The sequence below is a fragment of the Branchiostoma belcheri genome, unplaced genomic scaffold, assembly GCF_001625305.1.
Source record: "Branchiostoma belcheri isolate BF01 breed outbred unplaced genomic scaffold, Haploidv18h27 scaffold88, whole genome shotgun sequence".
Lineage (NCBI taxonomy): Eukaryota > Metazoa > Chordata > Leptocardii > Amphioxiformes > Branchiostomatidae > Branchiostoma > Branchiostoma belcheri.
In genome coordinates this window covers 712944-735464 of record NW_017804553.1, presented here as the reverse complement: position 1 = coordinate 735464, position 22521 = coordinate 712944, and the positions used below count along the sequence as shown (strand labels likewise).

Here is a 22521-nt window from a genome sequence, read left to right as displayed (position 1 = left end):
CTAGAATATTTTTTTTACTGCAGGGAATTCCGAAGAGTTCGCAAGATTGGGATTGAGGGGGGAGGGGGGCGAGATATGTTGCATTCCGGTGAATTTTGACGGTGACAAAAGCATGTTTCCAGACAAACGTTTTACTTTTGCATAAGGATAGTATTTGGGTAGTAACAGAAGCAAACGTAGGCTACATACCTTTCGGTCTGAAGCTGGAATTCTGCAAAAATCTGCTTTGTTTTCGTTCTGACCTCTTTCTGCAACAGGAAATTTCCCGCGGTTTTGGATTGCGCAAGCGCCAAGGCGCGACCCAGCAGCCTTTGCGATGAGGTAATACCAGCAATACTTGAGCATTCCGCCAGATGTCGCTGCTGCACGGGAAAAGCATCTAACAGGTGGTTGTACCTGTTGCACCTGTTTTCGCCATAGATTTAGCTTACGCACATTTACCCCCAAAAAATGGAAAAAGGCCTTTTTAGCGTGTATAACTGCCATTGCTGTGCATAAAAACATAGGCTTGGCAGGGGTTTGCATATAATATGCACAAGAAATATGATAACGTTACGTGTAACGCAGAAATAAGAAAACTAAGGTCAAGTGATGAGATATTTCTTTTAATCAATAAATGCCATTTTCCTGGCTAAGATTTTTCTAAACAGATAGATAAATGTTTGTTCATTTACTGACATGAATACTGTTGTTAGTTTGTTTGTTTGTTTGTTTGTTTGTTTGTTTTTTATTCCAACATGTAACGTTAATCACCAGACGTGGTGACGCCACATTCAAGTTTTTCAACTCATATTAATGCCGCCACCAACACAGGGGACAAATACATGACAGGACAGTACTCATTTTCACCTGAGTTAAGTAAGGAAAGTCGTGTTAAGTGCCTTTCCCAAGGCCAGGGCACAAGATCGGTGGCATGTCAGGACTTGAACCCGGTACCTCTAGGTTCCGAGTCGCGCACTCTGCCGCTACGCTACACGACCCCACACCCTGTTGGTAGTTAACTTAGCTACATTAATAACGTCCACACACAGTAATTTTACTGCTTGCATAACGTTATATATCACCTACTCTCATTTCGTTCCGTTGTTCGCATGAGTGTCAAGCTTGAGTAACATTTAATACTGTCATACTGTTACAAGCAAAACCTACATCATGGATATATAGTGGGTAAAAGAAATCTGCTGGAATATGTGCACTTTTGGTGTCCCCATGGCCATGTCAGTCTATCTGTATGGAACTGTTCTATGCCTCGTGTTTGTCTTTTTTTCCATTTCAGTGCATGCAATGATATCATGTGGTTTTAAACGTCCTCTTGACACGGCGACATAAAGTTTGACTATTGTTTGTTTGTTGGTTGGTTCCTACACTTGTCTGGTGATGACCACATACCCGGGTCCGTCGTTTGCCCCATCCTGACCGCTCGTGTCAGTACCGGAGTTAAACGAACCGCCTCCGCCGCCGCCATTTGGGTAATAATTCTCTCCCCTGCCTCCCCCTGAGTACCCCCCTCCCCCACCTCCTCCACCACTAGCCCCTTCACTCCCTCCCCCTCCACCAAACCCACCACCAGCATAATTACTTGCCCCACACCCTCCAACCCCGCCATTCACAAACGCCTTCCCACCTTCCCCACCCTTCTCACAACTGTCGCCTCCAAACCGTTTAGAACTCCCTCCATCCGTCAGCAGCCCTCCCCCGCCCCCACCAATGTAGTCACCCTTCCATTCTGTCGCCCCCTGTCCGTTAGATCCTCCACTACAACCAGGTCCTCCATAACTCTTGTTACCAGTAGTGGACACAGTCCCGTCACACAGGGGGTTATGAGTCTGTAGTCCCCTCCCTCCCCCTCCCCCACCCCCGGCGATAATGAGTGGCGTGTTGTCTCCCGTGGTGACAAACGTACCGCCCCCTCCTCCTACACCAGAGCTTTCTATTATCTCAGCGCCTTCTTGTCCCACCAGGATCTTCAGTGTTTCTCCTGTTAATTTCGAAAATCTGCATGAGTAATAATCATTTCGGACATCACTTCAGGGAAAGATTCTGTTTTACAAAACTATTTTCATTACTGGTTTTACACTTTTCATTCATTTTATTATACAATTAAATTCAATGCAATTGTAGTAAGTTCTATCTGGTTGGTTGGGTTGTTTTTATTTACAAACTGACAGGCTCTACAAGTGCTTCCGTAGCTTGAAAATATCTAATATTTCTTGTGAGGCGTGTCGACGCCCGGAGCCGTGGAACGGACTACTTTCTCTCGCGGAAGGAAAAGAGAAACGCATAGAACTCTCGACGTGGCTTTCCGGCTGATATCGCACCTTGTTTGAGGTTAAATGTTCCCCTCAGTACGGCACCCCGTCCTCGGGCGGACTTCGGGTTTAACGGACCCCACCCTGCAGCAGCACCTGTCAATCAAACATGTCAGGCACTTGACAGTAAATGACAAACAACGAGAAGATTTGAAATGGTGCACAGTTGCTACCATGTCAAAAATATGACTTGTTTGTGTGAAAATGAATAAATTGAGCCGCTCAAGAATTTCTAAATTAACAGCTTGTACATTAATTTGAATAAAACAAAAGTATATCTACAAATGCCTTCTAATTGCACGCGATAAACACAAATAGCAAGGCTGTTATAAGGCTGTTATATCGCCTATCATAATAGACGTCCCTACCCGCTGTCTCTATGCTGTACGTTCCGGTCCGCGGTACAGTGAAGTGTTGTATCCCGTCATGCAGCGTCACCAGGTGTTCATGGTCCTGTCCCCTGTAGTGGGTACCCAGGGTAGTGGGGCCCCGACGGCCGCTGGCGCCCAGGGTGGTCAACTTGGCAGTTCGGAAAGACGAATCTAGGACGAAATAGGTTAAATTTACATCATTCACTTGAATCCGATGAACAACTAAAAGATTCTAAGGACTAACAGGTTCTAATACAAATACATGTACAGCAAGTAAAACGTAACTGCATAGTTCCACATTGTTGCAGCCTATAGTAATGATGGTAAAACGTACCAACAATTTCACCAAGGACGACTTCTCTTTCTTCCTTTTCCCTCCTTGGCTCAAACCTGACGTAACTGATGTCGTCAGGAATGTCCGGGGTTGGACCTTTCAGCAGAGACTCCAGGCGGGCCGTGACGTCAGCGTACACGTTCATGACGTCAAAGTCACTGCCATGCTCCACGACTTTCTGTGAGAAGTCCACTGTGCTGGACAGACAGCCTAAGGTGCTCTCAACACTATCTGCTGTAGCAGAGAGCTGCTTGGAACGGGCTGTTGTGACGACCGCTAACTTTTCTTTCAGTTCAGTCTGCTTGCGTCTGACAAGGCCCGTGTAGTACTTGATCTCTTCCTCCGCAGCTGCATCGATGTCGTCTGCAGCTTTCTTACTCCTGGTGTCCAGTTCTGCTTGTTTTGTGGCTGTGACACTTGCAGCGTCTCGGTATTCTTCAATTTTTGCCCCGGCAGTTGCCAGGTTGCATTTGATCTTTGCCCTGACGTCACCCACAACGTCGGCCAGCAAGTCGTACTTGTGGTCTTTGTGCTGCAGTACTGTGCAGTCTCGGCAGATGGGGCTTTGGCACGTCTCACAGTAGAACTTCAGCTTCTCGTCTTCATGTTTTGGACACATCGGCAGTGATGTCGACTTGACCGATGACGTCTTGATGATCAGCTGCTCTTTTAATTCCGCAACTCCGATGACTTCATGGTCACGTGTACGTTTAGCACGACGGTGAGTTCGGGCGCAGTCCTCACACAAGAACTCTTCACACACAACACAACCGAAATTAGCCACTTCTTCACAGACATCACAAGGCATTTTGTCATTACTAGCAAGAGTCCTGTGAGATTCAACGGTGTCCCTCAAGCTCAGGACAAAGAAGTTGTTTTTGAGCCTGGCGACTCCGCCCTCCGGCAGTACAGTTTCGACCCGACATGTTGGACACGGAAACCTGTCTTTTACTTTACTTTGTTTCGCTATAAACGTCTCCAGACAGTCCTTACAGAAGGTGTGAAGACACGGCAGGATCTTGGGGTCTTTGTAGGGCTCCAGGCAGATCGTACACTCCAGAAAGTCGCCCGAAATCTGGTTGAGTACGGCCTCCGCCATGGCCACACCTGTATGCTTTACGTAATAGTAAGGAAACGACCTTCTCACCCGCCAGTGGGGACTCCTGGCGATTCAAATTATTTTGCCCCTACTTGATCCGGACTTTCCTGTTTTGTACCGTGTGTCACCCTCTATCCGTAACCAGTAGGCGGCCGAGTGTTTGTTGAAACCGGCGTCACTTCGTAAACACGCTATCAAGAACTTCCCCCGCTCACTCCCAAGAATCATACCAAGGAGGTTTCAATCATCTTTGACCATAGACTAATACAGAGAGAGAGAAAGAGAGCAGAGAAAGAGAGCCTGAGAGGGGGAGAGGGACAGAGAGCTGCTTTAAGATCAAGGAGAGCTGCTTTCAGATCAAGGTGAGGATGTCTGGCATAATTTCCCTGGTAACCGTTTTGTAGCCTATATGATGGTACAATGTACACCTAAGGCATTCTATGAGTACATCTGAAGCTGTACTTTAACCCTTTTTAACTTTTTTGTAGACTGAGCATGAATAAGAGTTTTCCCTCTAGTACCGCACTGTCTTGTCAGCTCATCTGGATGTGAAATATATGTATTGTTTGGGCAGCCAGCCCAAGCAATATATCATGTATATAATGTAATATGTAGAGATCGCAATTCAATCCTAGCTAGATATTTTAAAGTTGTTATGGTGGGCACTGATGTGATGAAACATGCAATTCAGCATCCGGGCTCAATACCAGTAAACCAGTCATTAAAGTAGTCGAGATGCCAAACGGAGGTCCCTAGAATGAATTTCGAAGCCCTCCGTTGGTCACCCTCGATAAGGGCAGTGAGATTACGCGAAGTAGGGCTCCATAGTGGAGATAGAGCAATATTCCAGCACACCTCTGGCAAGAGAAAGGTGCAGCGTTTTCCGGATGGCTGGCTTCAAGAAGTTCCAAATGTATTACAAAATGTATCAGCTCTGCTACACGGTCAAACTGCGCAAAGTGTCCAACAGGTGGTTGTGTCGCCATAGTCTTAGATGGAAACACGCAATTCTAACATTTAAGTTTATTTTTAAAAACAGATAGATAAATGTTTAATTCTTTACTGACATGCATACTGTTGTTAGTTAACTTAACTATATTGACGTCCACACTCGAGCACAACTAGGGAAGACTTTATTGGGTCTGTACTTTTTTCTACACATGTTCTACTGCGGCTGACGGGACAAACATGTAAGTACATGTTTATTACTTACACTCCTTTTGTTCCGTTGTTATAATGAGTGCCATACTTGACTGTCATACTGTAACATACAAAACCTACTTCATGCATGGTAACAGAAATCAGTTGGAATATGTGTATTTTGGGCGTCCCTTCTATCTGAAGAGAACTGTGTTTGTCATATTTTTAATTCCAGTGCATGCATTGATCATCACGGTGGTTTTAAACGTCTTCTTGACATGGCGACTGAACGTTGAGAGTATTTGTAATATTGTCCGTTGGTTCCTACACCTGTCTGGTGATGACCACATACCCGGGTCCGTCGTTTGCCCCATCCTGACCGCTCGTGTCAGTACCGGAGTTAAACGAACCGCCTCCGCCGCCGCCATTTGGGTCACACCACTCTCCCCTGCCTCCCCCTGAGTACCCCCCTCCCCCACCTCCTCCACCACCGGACCCATCACTCCCTCCCCCTCCACCAAACCCCCCATCAGCATTATAACATCTCCCACGTCCTCCAACCCCGCCATTCACAAACGCCTTCCCACCTTCCCCACCGTGATCACAACTGTCGCCTCCAAACTGTTTAGAACTCCCTCCATCCGTCAGCAGCCCTCCTCCTCCCCCACCCATGAAGAGGCCCTTCCTTTCTGTCGCCCCCTGTCCGTTAGATCCTCCACTACAACCAGTTCCTCCATAACTCTTGTTACCAGTAGTGGACACAGTCCCGTCACACAGGGGGTTATGAGTCAGTAGGTCCCCCGCCCCTCCCCCACCTCCGGCGATAATGAGTGGCGTGTTGTCTCCCCTGGTGACAAACGTACCGCCCCCTCCTCCTACACCAGAGCTTTCTGTGTTCTCAGTGCCTTCTTGTCCCACCAGGATCTTCAGAATTTCTCCTGTTATATAGAAAATCTGTAATCAGTAATAATCATTCCATGTCTTCCTGATCGAAGAAAGTTACTGTTTTCCAAAGCTCTTTCCATTAATCATTACACTTCATTAATTTTTATTATATTGATAATGCAATGCATAAGTTGAGGGATTTTAGTAAGGCGCATTTGTTTGTTTTTAGTTCAAAACTGAACGGATTTCCAAGAGCCTCCGTAGCTTGAAAATTTCGCACCTTGTTTGAGGTTAAATGTTCCCCTCAGTACGGCACCCCGTCCTCGGGCGGACTTCGGGTCACTCACACCCCAACCTGCAGCAGCACCTGTCAATCAAACATGTCAGGCACTTGACGGAAAATGACAAACAACGAGAAGATTTGAAATGGTGCACAGTTGCTACCATGCCAAACATATGACTTGTGTAAAAATGAATGAACTGAATATATAAAACAAACGTATATCTACAAATGTCTTCAAATTACATCGATAGACACAAATAGCAAGGCTGTTATAAGGCTATCATAATAAACGTCCCTACCCGCTGCCTCTATGCTGTACGTTCCCGTCCCCGGTACAGTGAAGTGTTGTATCCCGTCATGTAGCGTCACCAGGTGTTCATGGTCCTGTCCCCTGTAGTGGGTACCCAGGGTAGTGGGGCCCAGACGGCCGCTGGCGCCCAGAGTGGTCAACTTAAAGCAGCGATCTGGCAAAAAGGCCCGGTAGATTGTTTTATAACTAATAGGGAGGATTTTCAAAAAATTATAGTTTTTACTTTATGTTTGGGTCATTCTTCGATGTAAGTGAATATTGGTTGGTATGACCATCTCATATATAATAGCGCAACATTTTTTTTCATAATCTTAGCTGCGCTTCACACACCTAAACTCCTCTTTCTCACAAACGTTTTGCATAAATGTTTCAGAACGTTACAGGATATAAAAAAATTGCAAAACGTACCGACAATGTTGCCAAGGATGATTTCCGTTTCTCTCCTTTCCGTCCTAGGATCAAACCTCATGTAACTGATGTCGTCAGGAATGTCCGGGGTTGGACCTTTCAGCAGAGACTCCAGCCGGGCCGTGACGTCACAGTACACGTTCATGACGTCAAAGTCACTGCCATGCTCCACGACTTTCTGTGAGAAGTCCACTGTGCTGGACAGACAGCCTAAGGTGCTCTCAACACTGTCTGCTGTAGCAGAGAGCTGCTTGGAACGGGCTGCTGTGACGGCCGCTAACTTTTCTTTCAGTTCAGTCTGCTTGCGTCTGACAAGGCCAGTGTAGTACTTGATCTCTTCCTCCGCAGCTGCATCGATGTCGTCTGCAACTTTCTTACGCCTGGTGTCCAGTTCTGCTTGCTTCTTGGCTGCGACACTTGCAGTGCCTCGGTACTCCTCTATTTTCGGTCTGGCAGCTTCCAGGTTATCTTTGATCTTTGTCCTGACGTCACTCACAACGTCGGCCAGCAAGCCATACTTGTGGTCTTTGTGCTGCAGTACTGTGCAGTCTCGGCAGATGGGACTCTGACACGTCTCACAGTAGAACTTCAGCTTCTCGTCTTCATGTTTTGGACACATCGGCAGTGATGTCGACTTGACCGATGACGTCTTGGTGATCAGTTGCTCTTTTACTTCCGCCACTCCGATGACTTCATGGTCACGTGTACGTTTAGCACGACGGTGAGTACGGGCGCAGTCCTCACACAAGAACTCTTCACAGACTACACAACCGAAATTAGCCACTTCTTCACAGACATCACAAGGCACTTTGTCATTACTAGCTAGAGTCCTGTGAGATTCAACGATGTCCCTCAAGCTCAGGACAAAGAAGTTGTTTTTGAGCCCGGCGACTTCGCCCTCCGGCAGTACAGTTTCGATCCGACATGTTGGACACGGAAACCTGTCTTTTACTTTACTTTGTTTCGCTATAAACGTCTCCAGACAGTCCTTACAGAAGGTGTGAAGACACGGCAGGATCTTGGGGTCCTTGTAGGGCTCCAGGCAGATCGTACACTCCAGAAAGTCGCCCGAAATCTGGTTGAGTACGGCCTCCGCCATGACCACACCTGTATGCTTTACGTAATAGTAAGGGAATGACCTTCTCACCTGCCAGTGGGGACTCCTGGCGATTCAAATCATTTTGCCCCTACTTGATCCGGACTTTCCTGTTTTGTAGCGTGTGTCACCCTCTATCCATAATTAGTAGGCGGCCGAGTTTTTGTTGAAACCGGCTTTACTTTGTAAACACGCTATCAAGAACTTCCCCCGCTCATTCCCTAGAATCATACCAAGGAGGTTTCAATCCTCTTTGACCATACACTAATACAGAGAGAGAAAGAGTGGGGGCTGCTTTCAGATCAAGGTGAGGATGCCTGGCATACTTTCCCTGGTAACCATTTTGTAGCCTATATGATGGTACAATGGTACACCTAATGCATTCTATGAGTACATTTGAAGCTGTGCTTTAACCCTTGAAACTTTTTTGTAGACTGAGTATGAATAAGAGCTTTTCCTCTAGTGTTGCACTGTCTTGTCAGCTCATCTGGATTTGAAGTATTTCTGATATGCTTCTATCTTTTGATTTATTTATGTATTAAAATTTTCTACATACATGGAAATCATGGTGGAACAGGTGGACATAAGGACACCTTTTCACAGCCACCATGCCGACAAGGTCATACAAGTGCATAAAGATACAATACAATATCATATACATGGCATAACATTATAATTAGATGAAAACATTAAGTACACTTAACGAGGCCTAGTAGCAAGTTGGTACAGCCACAAGGCAGTATCCACGAACAAATCTACGCTGTTAAATCTATTAAACATAGTTGACTGTGACTTCCTTTTGAAGGCCGCCACGTCAGTCGGACTATCCGCTTTGGCCCCAGCCCTCTGGTTTCTACATCCAGTTTGTTCCAGATTATTATGAGACGTGGTACGAAGGAGGAAGCGAATGATTATGTTTTTTTCTCTCAGTGGCACTAACAGTGGGCCCTAGAGCTACTCTAGACGACAAGTTGGCTACCCTCGTTATGTCTGTATCGTACAATTTTACACGGGACTTAAACAAATGCTACCACATCAGACTAGATATCTTCCTTCTGTAAGACAGAGGCAGCCAACCCAAACAGGATAGACGTTACTTGTACGTAGTCAAGATGCCCAACGGAGGGCCCTAGAATTAAGGAGGGCACTGATGTAATGAAACATGCAATTCAGCCTCCGGGCTCAATAAACCAGTCATCAAACAGGATAGACGTGCCTTGTTGTAGTCGAGATGCCCAATGGAAGTTCTTAGAATGAATTTCGAAGTCCTCCACTGGACACCCTCGATAAGGGCAGTGAGATTACGCCATGTAGGGCTCCATAGTGGAGATAGAGCAATATTCCAGCACATGCACTTCTGAAAAGAGAAAGGTGCAGCGTTTTCCGGATGTCTGGCTTCAAGAAGTTCCAAATGGATTACAAAATGTGCCAGCTCTGTTTCACGGCCAAAAGGTGCAAAGCGTCCAACAGGTGGTTGTGTGTGTGCACCTGTTTTTGTCATAGTCTTAGATGGAAACACACAATTCTAACATTTAAGTTTATAACAAAAAAGAACAGATAGATAAATGTTTACTTCTTTACTGACATGCATACTGTTGTTAGTTAACTTGACTATATTGACGTCCACACACAGGCACAACGAGGGAAGACTTTATTGGGTCTGTACTTTTTTCTACACATGTTCTACTGCGGCTGACGGGACATACATGTAAGTACATGTTTATTACTTAGTTAGACTCCTTTCGTTCCGTTGTTATAATGAGTGCCATATTTGATTGTCATGCATGGTAACAGAAATCAGTTGGAATATGTGTATTTTGGGCGTCCCAAGGTCTATCTATCTGTGTTTGTCATACTTTTAATTCCAGTGCATGCATTGGTCATCACGGTGCTTTAAACGTCTTGTTCACATGGCGACTGAACGTTTAAGAGTATTTCTAATATTGCTTGTTCAATGGTTCCTACACTTGTCTGGTGATGACCACATACCCGGGTCCGTCGTTTGCCCCATCCTGACCGCTCATGTCAGTACCGGAGTTAAACGAACCGCCTCCTCCTCCGCCATTTGGGATAATGTTCTCTCCCCTGCCTCCCCCTGAGTACCCCCCTCCCCCACCTCCTCCACCACCAGCCCCTTCACTCCCTCCCCCTCCACCAAACCCACCATCAGCATTATTACATCTCCCACGCCCTCCAACCCCGCCATTCACAAACGCCTTCCCACCTTCCCCACCGTGATCACAACTGTCGCCTCCAAACCATTTAGAACTCCCTCCATCCGTCAGAAGCCCTCCCCCTCCCCCGCCCATCCAGTCATCCTTCCATTCTGTCGCCCCCTGTCCGTTAGATCCTCCACTACAACCGGTTCCTCCATAACTCTTATTACCAGTAGTGGACACAGTTCCGTCACACAGGGGGTTATGGGTGGTTCCATACCCCACCCCTCCCCCACCCCCGGCAATAATGAGTGGCGTGTTGTCTCCCCTGGTGACAAATGTACCGCCCCCTCCTCCTACACTCTGGCGAGCCGTGTTCTCAGCACCTTCTTGTCCCACCAGGATCTTCAGAGTTTCACCTGTTACACATAAAATCTTCATCAGTAATAATCATTCCAGGTCTTCCTCATCGGAGAAAGTTACTGTTTTACAAAACTCTTTTCATCAATGATTACACTTCATTAATTTTGTGATATCAATGCAATGCATGAGTTGAGGAATTTTAGTAAGGTGTATTTTGTTTTTGTTTATTTTTAGTTCAAAACTGAATGGATTTCCAAGTGCCTCTGTAGCTTGAAAATTTCGCACCTTGTTTGAGGTTAAATGTTCCCCTCAGTACGGCACCCCGTCCTCGGACGGACTTCGGGTTCTCCACACCCCACCCTGCAGCAGCACCTGTCAATCAAACATGTAAGGCACTTGACAGTAAATGACAAACAACAAGAAGATTTGAAATGGTGCACAGTTGCTACCATGTCAAACATATAAAACGAATGAACTGAATATAGAACAAACGCATATCTACAAATGTCTTCAAATTCAGACACCGATAGACACAAAGAGCAAGGCTGTTATAAGGCTGTTATATCGGCTATCATAATAGTCCCTACCCGCTGCCTCTATGCTGTACGTTCCCGTCCCCGGTACAGTGAAGTGTTGTATCCCGTCATGTAGCGTCACCAGGTGTTCATGGTCCTGTCCCCTGTAGTGGGTACCCAGGGTACTGGAGCCCAGACGGCCGCTGGCGCCCAGGGCGGTCAACTTGGCAATACGGAAGGAAGAATCTGGAAAAAGTAGGTTAATGATACATCTTTTGTCTGGGGAATCAATTTTCTTCATATATTCAACAGAGCTGACTGTAAACTATGTGACGTCAGTACTTACCTCGAGTGATAGGGCCTGGACGGCCTCTGGCTCTGTCCTGAACAGCTTTGAACGTGGTCGTGGTCTGTTTTTTCCTTGCTTCGGAGTACCAGGGTGATCTGGAAAAAGGTATGGGTCATTATTTTGAATCCGATGTGTAACTAAGGCCATGTTGATTTGATTATATGGATGACATCCACGCGCGCATAAATTTTCGGCCGTTTCCAAAAAAAAAAACATACTGTAAATCGTACAAAACAGTTGCAAAATGAGCAAAAATATACCATAAGTTACAAAAAAAATTAATAAAAACTATACCAATGTCGTAGAATGCCAAAATCAAACGAAAAAAGACGAAATTGTAAAGAAATGAACTTGAAAACTAGATTATTCGCCAAAGCCTATTCTGTGCCATTTACTCAACCCTCATGACCACGTAGATTTCATAATGAAAAAAAACTTTTTTTTTTTGCAAAACTTTTTTTTATTCGCACGCGCGCATCAGTTTTGGGGCTCCCGGAGGATGTCATCCATATAATCAAATCAACATGGCCTAACAGAATACTGAAGATCACTACCGTGACCAAGAAGTACTTGAATACATAGTTTCACAACACGTTTCGTACTAATGCTAAAACATACCGACAACGTCGCCAAGGATGATTTCCCTTTTTTTCCGTTCTGTCTTTGGATCAAACCTGACGTAACTGATGTCGTCAGGAATGTCCGGGGTTGGACCTTTCAGCAGAGACTCGAGCCGGGCCGTGACGTCACAGTACACGTTCATGACGTCAAAGTCACTGCCATGCTCCACGACTTTCTGTGAGAAGTCCACTGTGCTGGACAGACAGCCTAAGGTGCTCTCAACACTGTCTGCTGTAGCAGAGAGCTGCTTGGAACGGGCTGCTGTGACGGCCGCTAACGTTTCTTTCAGTTCAGTCTGTTTGCGTCTGACCAGGCCAGTGTAGTACTTGATCTCTTCCTCCGCAGCTGCATCGATGTCGTCTGCAGCTTTCTTACTCCTGGTGTCCAGTGCTGCTTGTTTTGTGGCTGTGGCCTTTGCAGCGTCTCGGTATTCTTTAATTTTCGGTCTGGCAGCTTCCAGGTCGCCTTTGATCTTTGCCCTAACGTCACGCACAACGTCTGCCAACAAGCTGTACTTGTGGTCTTTGTGCTGCAGTACCGTGCAGTCTCGGCAGATGGGGCTCTGACACGTCTCACAGTAGAACTTCAGCTTCTCGTCTTCATGTTTTGGACACATCGGCAGTGATCTTGACTTGACCGATGACGTCTTGGTGATCAGTTGCTCTTTTAGTTCTGCCACTCCGATGACTTCATGGTCACGTGTACGTTTGCCGCGGCGGTGGACTCTACCACATTCTTCACACAAGAACTCTTCACAGACAACACAGCCGAAATTAGCCACATGTTCTTCGCAGTTGTCACAAGTCACTTTGTCATCCTCCTTGCTAACCAAACTCTTGTGAGCGTCGACGGTGTCCCTCAAGCTCAGGACAAAGAAGTTGTTTTTGAGCCCGGCGACTCCGCCCTCCGGAAGTACAGTTTCGATCCGACATGTTGGACACGGAAACCTGTCCTTTACTTTACTTTGTTTCGCTACAAACTTCTCCAGACAGTCCTTACAGAAGGTGTGAAGACACGGCAGGATTTTGGGGTCCTTATAGGGCTCCAGGCAGATCGTACACTCCAGAAAGTCGCCCGAAATCTGGTTGACTACGGCCTCCACCATGACCGCACCTGTATGCTTTACGTAGTAGTAAGGGAATGACCTTCTCACCTGCCAGTGGGGACTCCTGGCGATCCAAATTATTTTGCCCCTACTTGATCCGGACTTTCCTGTTTTGTACCGTATGTCACCCCGGCTCTATCCATAACTAGTAGGCGGCCGAGTTTTTGTTGAAACCGGCGTTACTTTGTAAACACGCTATCAAGAACTTCACCCGCTCACTCCCAAGAATCATACCAAGGAGGTTTCAATCCTCTTTAAGCATACACTAATACAGAGAGAGAGAGAGAGAGAAAGAGAGAGAGGGGGAGAGAGGGACAGAGAGCTGCTTTAAGATCAAGGAGACCTGCTTTCAGATCAAGGTCATAATGTCTGGCATATTTTCCCTGGTAAGCGTTTTGTAGCCTATATGATGGTACAATGTACACCTAAGGCATTCTATGAGTACGTTTGAAGCTGTGCTTTAACCCTTAATTTTAACTTTTTTTGTCGACTGAGTATGGATACCTAGTAAAAGTTTTCCCTCTAGTACCGCACTGTCTTGTCGGCTCATCTGGATGTGAAATATATGTATTGTTTGGGCAGCCAGCCCAAGCAATATATCATGTATATAATGTAATATGTAGAGATCGCAATTCAATCCTAGCTAGATATTTTAAAGTTGTTATGGTGGGCACTGATGTAATGAAACATGCAATTCAGCCTCCGGTCTGCAAAATGTCTTTAATCAATAAACCAGTCATCAAACAGGCTAGACGTGCCTTGTAGTCGAGATGCCCAACGGAGGGCCATAGAATGAATTTCGAAGCCCTCGCGGCTAGCTGGACACCCTCGATAAGGGCAGTGAGATTACGCGATGTAGGGCTCCATAGTGGAGAGCAATATTCCAGCACACTTTTGACATGAGAAAGCTACAGCTTTTTCCGGATGTCTGGCTTCAAGAAGTTCCAAATGTATTACAAAATGTGCCAGCTTTGTTTCACGGCCAAAAGGTGCAAAGCGTCCAACAGGTGGTTGTGTGTGTGCACCTGTTTTCGCCAGTCTTAGATGGAAACACGCAATTTTAACATTTAAGTTTATAACAAAAACAGATAGATAAACATTTACTTCTTTACTGACATGCATACTGTTGTATTGACGTCCACACACGAGCACAACGAGGGAAGACTTTATTAGGTCTGTACTTTTTTTTCTACACATGTTCTACTGCGGCTGACGGGACATACATGTAAGTTCATGTTTATTACTTACACTCCTTTCGTTCCGTTGTTATAATGAGTGCCATATTTGATTGTCATACTGTACATACAAAACCTACTTCATGCATGGTAACAGAAATCAGTTGGAATATGTGTAATTTGGGCGTCCCAAGGTCTATCTATCTGAAGAGAACTGTGTTTGTCTTTGTCATATTTTTGATTCCAGTGCATGCATCACGGTGGTTTTAAACGTCTTCTTGACATGGCGACTGAACGTTTGAGAGTATTTCTAATATTGTTCAAATGGTTCCTACACTTGTCTGGTGATTATCACATACCCGGGTCCGTCGTTTGCCCCATCCTGACCGCTCGTGTTAGTACCAGAGTTAAACGAACCTCCGCCTCCTCCGCCATTTAGGAAACAACACTCTCCCCTGCCTCCCCCTGAGAACCCTCCTCCCCCACCGCCTCCTCCACCTTTTCCACAACTCCCTCCCCCTCCACCAAACCCACCATTAGCTCTATAATCTGCCCCCTCCCCTCCAACCCCGCCATTCACAAACGCCTTCCCACCTCCCCCACCGTGCTCACAACTGTCGCCTCCAAACCATTTAGAACTCCCTCCATCCGTCAGCAGCCCTCCCCCTCCCCCACCTATGTGGTCACTCTTCCATTCTGTCGCCCCCTGTCCGTTAGATCCTCCGCTACAAGTTTCTCCATAACTCTTGTTACCAGTAGTGGACACAGTCCCGTCACACAGGGGGTTATGGGTCAGTAGTCCAGCCCTTCCCCCACCCCCACCCCCGGCTATAATGAGTGGCGTGTTGTCTCCCCCGGTGACAAACGTACCACCCCCTCCTCCTATATCTTGGGTCTCCCAACTCTCATCACCTTCTTGTCCCACCAGGATCTTCAGAGTTTTACCTGGTATGTAGAAAATCTTCATCAGTTATAACACACAGGAAAGTCTATTGCAAGTTCCTGACATGACAAATAAAGGATGGACAACAGGATGGGTAACAATATAGCATGTGACTACTCTAAGTACTAAACACTGCCTGCTCTCAGCACCTTCTAGTCCCATTAGGATCTTCAGAGTTTCTTCTGTTATAGAGAAAATCTGTAATCAGTAATAAATAATCGTTCTAAGTCTTAATCATCGGGGAAATCATGATGCATAATTTAATATATAAGTTACGAGATTTTAGTCATATTTGGTTGGTTGTCTTTAGTTTGAAAATCGAACGTTTAAATACAAATGTTTCCGTAGCTTGAAATGTCGCACCTTGTTTGAGGTTAAATGTTCCCCTCAGTACGGCACCCCGTCCTCGGGCGGACTTTGGGATGTCGTTACCCCTCCCTGCAGCAGCACCTGTCAATCAAACATGTCAGGCACTTTCAGTAGCCGATTGAATGACAAACAACAGGGACAATCAAATAGAAGACATAGAATATTGAATAGAAAACTTTTACTTGTTTGTGAGTTAAAAAGTTGAGCCACAAGATTGCTTTACCTTACCGGTGAACAAAATGTGCTTTTGTTGGAATAGAATGTCAATAGATGTAAATCTCGAGATCTCAAATCAATGCTGCAAAACATAGTATCTATTATGTCTTCTACAAATAAACGTCCCCACCCGCTGCCTCTATGCTGTACGTTCCCGTGCGCGGTACAGTGAAGTGTTGTATCCCGTCATGTAGCGTCACCAGGTGTTCATGGTCCTGTCCTCTGTAGTGGGTACCCAGGGTAGTGGGGCCCCGACGGCCCCTGGCGCCCAGGGTGGTCAACTTGACATTTTGGAAATAAGAATCTGAGGGGATAGAAGTTAATTTTGCAACATTTATCACTCATAAATGATTAGAAATGTGTATATTATTGAGCTGTTTAAGACGATATGTCTATACACTGGAAGGAAACGTACCAATAATGTCTCCAAGAATGATCTCTTTTTGCTTTCGTTCCTTTCTACGATCAAACCTGACGTAACTGATGTCGTCAGGAATGTCCGGGGTTGGACCTTTCAGCAGAGACTTGAGCCGGGCCGTGACGTCAGAGTACACGTTCATGACGTCAAAGTCACTGCCATGCTCCACGACTTTCTGTGAGAAGTCCACTGTGCTGGACAGACTCTCAATCCTGTCTGCTGTAGCAGAGAGCTGCTTGGAACGGGCTGCTGTGACGGCCGCTAACTTTTCTTTCAGTTCAGTCTGTTTGCGTCTGACAAGGCCAGTGTAGTACTTGATCTCTTCCTCCGCAGCTGCATCGATGTCATCTGCAGCTTTCTTATTCTTGGTGTCCAGTTCTAGTTGCTTATTGGCTGAGTCACTTGCAACATCTCGATATTTGAACATTTTCTGCCTGGCATTTGCGAGTTTGTTTTTTATTTTTGCCCTGACGTCACCCACAACGTCTGCCAGCAAGCCATACTTGTGGTCTTTGTGCTGCAGATCATTGCAGTCTCGGCAGATGGGGCTCTGGCACGTCTCACAGTAGAACTTCAGCTTCTCGTCTTCATGTTTTGGACACATCGGCAGTGATGTCGACTTGACCGATGACGTCTTGGTGATCAGCTGCTCTTTTAATTCCGCCACTCCGATGACTTCATGGTCACGTGTACGTTTGCCGCGGCGGTGGGCTCGAACACATTCCTCACACAAGAACTCTTTACACACAACACAGCCGAAATTAGCCACATGTTCTTCACAGTTGTCACAAGAAACTTTATCATCCTCCTTGCCAACCAAACTCTTGTGAGCGTCAACGGTGTCCCTCAAGCTCAGGACAAAGAAGTTGTTTTTGAGCCCGGCGACTCCGCCCTCCGGAAGGACAGCTTCGATCCGACATGTTGGACACGGAAACTTGCCCTTTGATTTACTTTGTTTCGCTATAAACTTCTCCAGACAGTCCTTACAGAAGGTGTGAAGACACGGCAGGACCTTGGGGTCCTTGTAGGGCTCCAGGCAGATCGTACACTCCAGAAAGTCGCCCGAAATCTGGTTGAGTACGGCCTCCGCCATGACCACACCTGTATGCTTTACGTAGTAGTAAGGGAATGACCTTCTCACCTGCCAGTGGGGACTCCTGGCGATCCAAATTATTTTGCCCCTACTTGATCCGGACTTTCCTGTTTTGTACCGTGTGTCACCCCGGCTCTATCCATAACTAGTAGGCGGCCGAGTGTTTGTTGAAACCGGCGTTACGTTGTAAACACGCTAACAAGAACTTCCCCCGCTCACTCCCAAGAATCATACCAAGGAGGTTTCAATCCTCTTTGACCATACACTAATACACACACACAGAGAGAGAGAGAGAGAGAGAGAGAGAGAGAGAGAGAGAGAGAGAGAGTGAGAGTGAGAGTGAGAGTGTGTGTGAGAGAGAGAGAGAGAGAGAGAGAGCTGATTCCAGATCAAGGAGAGCTGCTTTCAGATCAAGGTCAGGATGTCTGGTAACCGTTTTGGAGCCTATGTGATGGTTCAATGGAATACCTAAGGCATTCTATGAGTACATTTGAAGCTGTGCTTTAACCCTTTTAATTTTTTGTCGACTGAGTATGAATAAGAGCTTTCCCTCTAGTACCGCACTGTCTTGTCAGCTCATCTGTATTTGAAGTATTTCTGATATATGCTTCTATCTTTTTATCTCTATTTATGTATTAAACATTTCTACATACATGGAAATCATGGTGGAACAGGTGGACATAAGGACACCTTTTCACAGCCACCATGTCGACATGGTCATGCAAGTGCATAAAGATAAAATAAAATATTATATACATGACATTACAGTATAATAAAATGAATACATTAAGTGCAATTAACGAGGCCTAGTAGCAAGGTAGGTGGTACAGCCACAAGACAGTATCCACGAACAATGTCTACGCTGTTAAATCTATTAAACATAGTTGACTGTGACTTCCTTTTGAAGGCCGCCACGTCAGTCGGACTATCCGCTTTGGCCCCCAGCCCTCTGGTTTCTACATCCAGTTTGTTCCAGATCATCATGAGACACGTGGTACAATTATCATGTGGTCCAATTATCATGAGACACGTGGTACGAAGGAGGAAGAGCTGCGAGGAACTCTAGACGAGAAGTTGGATAGCCTCGTTATGTTACACTATTGCACGGGACTTAAACAAATGCGACCACATCAGATGAGATATCTTCCTTCTGTAAGACAGAGGCAGCCAGCCCAAACAGGCTAGACGTTACTTGTACGTAGCCGAAATGCCCAACAGAGGGCCCTAGAATGAATTTCGAAGCCCTCCGCTGGACCTCCTCGATAATAGCGGTGAGATTACGCGATGTAGGGCTCCATAGTGGAGAGCAATATTCCAGCACACTTCTGACATGAGAAAGGTACAGCTTTTTCCGGATGTCTAGCTTCAAAAAGATCTAAATGGATCATAAAATGTACCAGCTCTGCTTCACGGCCAAACTGCACAAAGCGTCCAACAGGTGGTTGTGTGTGTGCACCTGTTTTCGCCGTAGTCTTAGATTGAAACACGCAATTCTAACATTTAACTTTATAAAAAAAAATAGATAAATGTTTACTTCTTTACTGACATGTATACTGTTGTTAACTACATTGACGTCCACACTCGAGCACAACTAGGGAAGACTTTATTAGGTCTGTACTTTTTTTTCTACACATGTTCTACTGCGGCTGACGGGACATACATGTAAGTACATGTTTATTACTTACACTCCTTTTGTTCCGTTGTTATAATGAGTGCCATATTTGATTGTCATACTGTACATACAAAACCTACTTCATGCATGGTAACAGAAATCAGTTGGAAGATGTGTGTTTTGGGCGTCCCGAGGTCAATCTATCTGAAGAGAACTGTTTTTGTCATATTTTTAATTCCAGTGCATGCATTGATCATCACGGTGGTTTTAAACGTCTTCTTGACATGGCGACTGAACGTTGAGAGTATTTGTAATATTGTCCGTTGGTTCCTACACCTGTCTGGTGATGACCACATACCCGGGTCCATTGTTTGCCCCATCCTGACCGCTCGTGTCAGTACCGGAGTTAAACGAACCGCCTCCTCCTCCGCCATTTGGGATACAATTCTCTCCCCTACCTCCCCCCGAGTACCCCCCTCCCCCACCTCCTCCACCACCAGACCCATGACCCCCTCCCCCTCCACCAAGCCCACCATCAGCATTATTACATTCCCCACGCCCTCCAACCCCGCCATTCACAAACGCCTTCCCACCTTCCCCACCATTCTCACAACTGTCGCCTCCGAACCGTTTAGAACTCCCTCCATCCGTCAGCAGCCCTCCCCCTCCCCCACCCATGCCGTTACCCTTCCATCCTGTCGCCCCCTGTCCGTTAGATCCTCCACTACAACCAGTTCCTCCGTAACTCTTGTTACCAGCAGTGGACACAGTTCCGTTATACAGGGGGTTATGGGTGGATCCATACCCTGCCCCTCCCCCACCTCCGGCGATAATGAGCGGCGTGTTGTCTCCCCCGGTGACAAACGTACCGCCCCCTCCTCCTACACTCCAGTTAGCCGTGTTCTCAGCACCTTCTTGTCCCACCAGGATCTTCAGAGTTTCACCTGGTATACAGAAAATCTTCATCAGTAATAATCATTCTAAGTCTTCCTGATCAAAAAAAGTTACTGTTTTACAAAGCTCTTTCCATCATTGATTACACTTCATTAACGTTGTGATATCAATGCAATGCATACGTTGATAAATTGTCGTAAGGTGTATTTTGTTTTTGTTTATTCTTAGTTCAAAACTGAACGGATTTCCAAGTGCTTCCGTAGCTTGAAATGTCGCACCTTGTTTGAGGTTAAATGTTCCCCTCAGTACGGCACCCCGTCCTCGGGCGGACTTCGGGTCATGCACACCCCACCCTGCAGCAGCACCTGTCAATCAAACATGGCAGTCACTTGACGGAAAATGACAAATAACGAGAAGAATGAAATGACTTGTTTGTGTGTAAATGAATAGATTGAGCTGCTATTCAAGACTGTTCTAAGCTAACTTGCTATTCAAGACTGTTCTAAGCTATTCTTGTACATTATTTTGAATAAAACAAACGTAATGCCCTCAAAATTACATCGATAGACACAAAGAGGATGGCTGTTAAAGGCTGCTATATTGGCATATGTCATAATAGAGGCCCCCACCCGCTGTCTCTATGCTGTACGTTCCCGTCCGCGGTACAGTGAAGTGTTGTATCCCGTCATGTAGCGTCACCAGGTGTTCATGGTCCTGTCCCCTGTAGTGGGTACCCAGGGTAGTGGGGCCAAGACGGCCGCTGGCGCCCAGGGTGGTCAACTTGGCAGTACGGAAGGAAGAATCTGGAAAAAGTAGGTTAATGATACATCTTTTGTCTGGGGAATCAATTTTCTTCATATATTCAACAAAGCTGATTGTAAACTATGTGACGTTAGTACTTACCTCGAGTGATAGGGCCTGGACGGCCTCTGGCTCTGTCCTGAACAGCTTGTGTGGCCGTGGTCTGGTTTCGTCCTTGCTTCGGAGTACCAGGGTGATCTGGCAAAAGGTATGGGTCATTATTTTGAATCCGATGTGCAACTAACAGAATACAAGATCAATATCGTGACCAAGTAGTACTTGACTACATGGTTTCACAACTTAACAAGTTAGTATGAATGCTAAAACATACCGACAATGTCGCCAAGGATGATTTCCCTTTTCCCCCCTTTCTTCCTAGGATCAAACATGACGTAACTGATGTCGTCAGGAATGTCCGGGGTTGGACCTTTCAGCAGAGACTCCAGCCGGGCCGTGACGTCACAGTACACGTTCATGACGTCAAAGTCACTGCCATGCTCCACGACTTTCTGTGAGAAGTCCACTGTGCTGGACAGACAGCCTAAGGTGCTCTCAACACTGTCTGCTGTAGCAGAGAGCTGCTTGGAACGGGCTGCTGTGACGGCCGCTAACTTTTCTTTCAGTTCAGTCTGTTTGCGTCGGACAAGGCCAGTGTAGTACTTGATCTCTTCCTCCGCAGCTGCATCGATGTCGTCTGCAGCTTTCTTACTCCTGGTGTCCAGTTCTGCTTGCTTCTTGGCTGTGACACTTGCAGCGTCTCGGTATTCTTTAATTTTCGGCCTGGCAGCTTCCAGGTTGCCTTTGATCTTTGCCCTGACGTCACTCACAACGTCTGCCAACAAGCCGTACTTGTGGTCTTTGTGCTGCAGTACTGTGCAGTCTCGGCAGATGGGACTCTGGCACGTCTCACAGTAGAACTTCAGCTTCTCGTCTTCGTGTTTTGGACACATCGGCAGTGATCTTGACTTGACCGATGACGTCTTGGTGATCAGTTGCTCTTTTAATTCCGCCACTCCGATGACTTCATGGTCACGTGTACGTTTGCCGCGGCGGTGGCCTCGAGCACATTCGTCACACAAGAACTCTTCACAGACAACACAGCCGAAATTAGCCACATGTTCTTCACAGTTATCACAAGTCACTTTGTCATCTTCCTTGCTAACCAAACCCTTGTGAGCGTCGACGGTGTCCCTCAAGCTCAGGACAAAGAAGTTGTTTTTGAGCCCGGCGACACCGCCTTCCGGAAGTACAGTTTCGATCCGACATGTTGGACACGGAAACTTGTCCTTTACTTTACTTTGTTTTGCTACAAACTTCTCCAGACAGTCCTTACAGAAGGTGTGAAGACACAGCAGGATCTTGGGGTCCTTGTAGGGCTCCAGGCAGATCGTACACTCCAGAAAGTCGCCCGAAATCTGGCTGAGTACGGCCTCCGCCATGACCACACCTGTACACCTTACCTTGTTTGCCTAACAGACTGAGCTATGAGGAAATGAACTTTGGTCACCTGTCAATGAGGACCCCTAGCGATCCTAATTATCTTTGCCCCTAGTTGCTGGATGCTGGTTTCCCTAGCATAACTTCTGCAGCCTTTCTTGGGCTGTCAACCCCCCCCCCTCCACACACACACACACACACCAACCATACACCACCGCG

The 22521-nt window shown here is 46.3% G+C and overlaps 1 protein-coding gene across 1 annotated transcript; it reads right to left on the bottom strand.

Annotated features, from left to right (window-relative positions):
* Positions 1-974: 974 nt before the first annotated feature.
* Positions 975-22304, bottom strand: LOC109487322. The gene is made up of 20 exons (XM_019791301.1): positions 21197-22304; positions 20968-21063; positions 20694-20867; positions 16178-16351; positions 15826-15900; positions 14879-15464; positions 12293-13408; positions 11616-11713; positions 11342-11515; positions 11040-11126; positions 10201-10810; positions 7140-8302; positions 6721-6885; positions 6419-6505; positions 5922-6191; positions 5757-5765; positions 3015-4121; positions 2678-2851; positions 2319-2405; positions 975-1978 (listed from the first exon to the last, which is right to left on the bottom strand). Exons 1-20 carry the CDS (start codon positions 22302-22304, stop codon positions 1362-1364), a joined length of 7977 nt encoding a protein of 2658 aa, XP_019646860.1. The 3' UTR covers positions 975-1361.
* Positions 22305-22521: the final 217 nt, after the last annotated feature.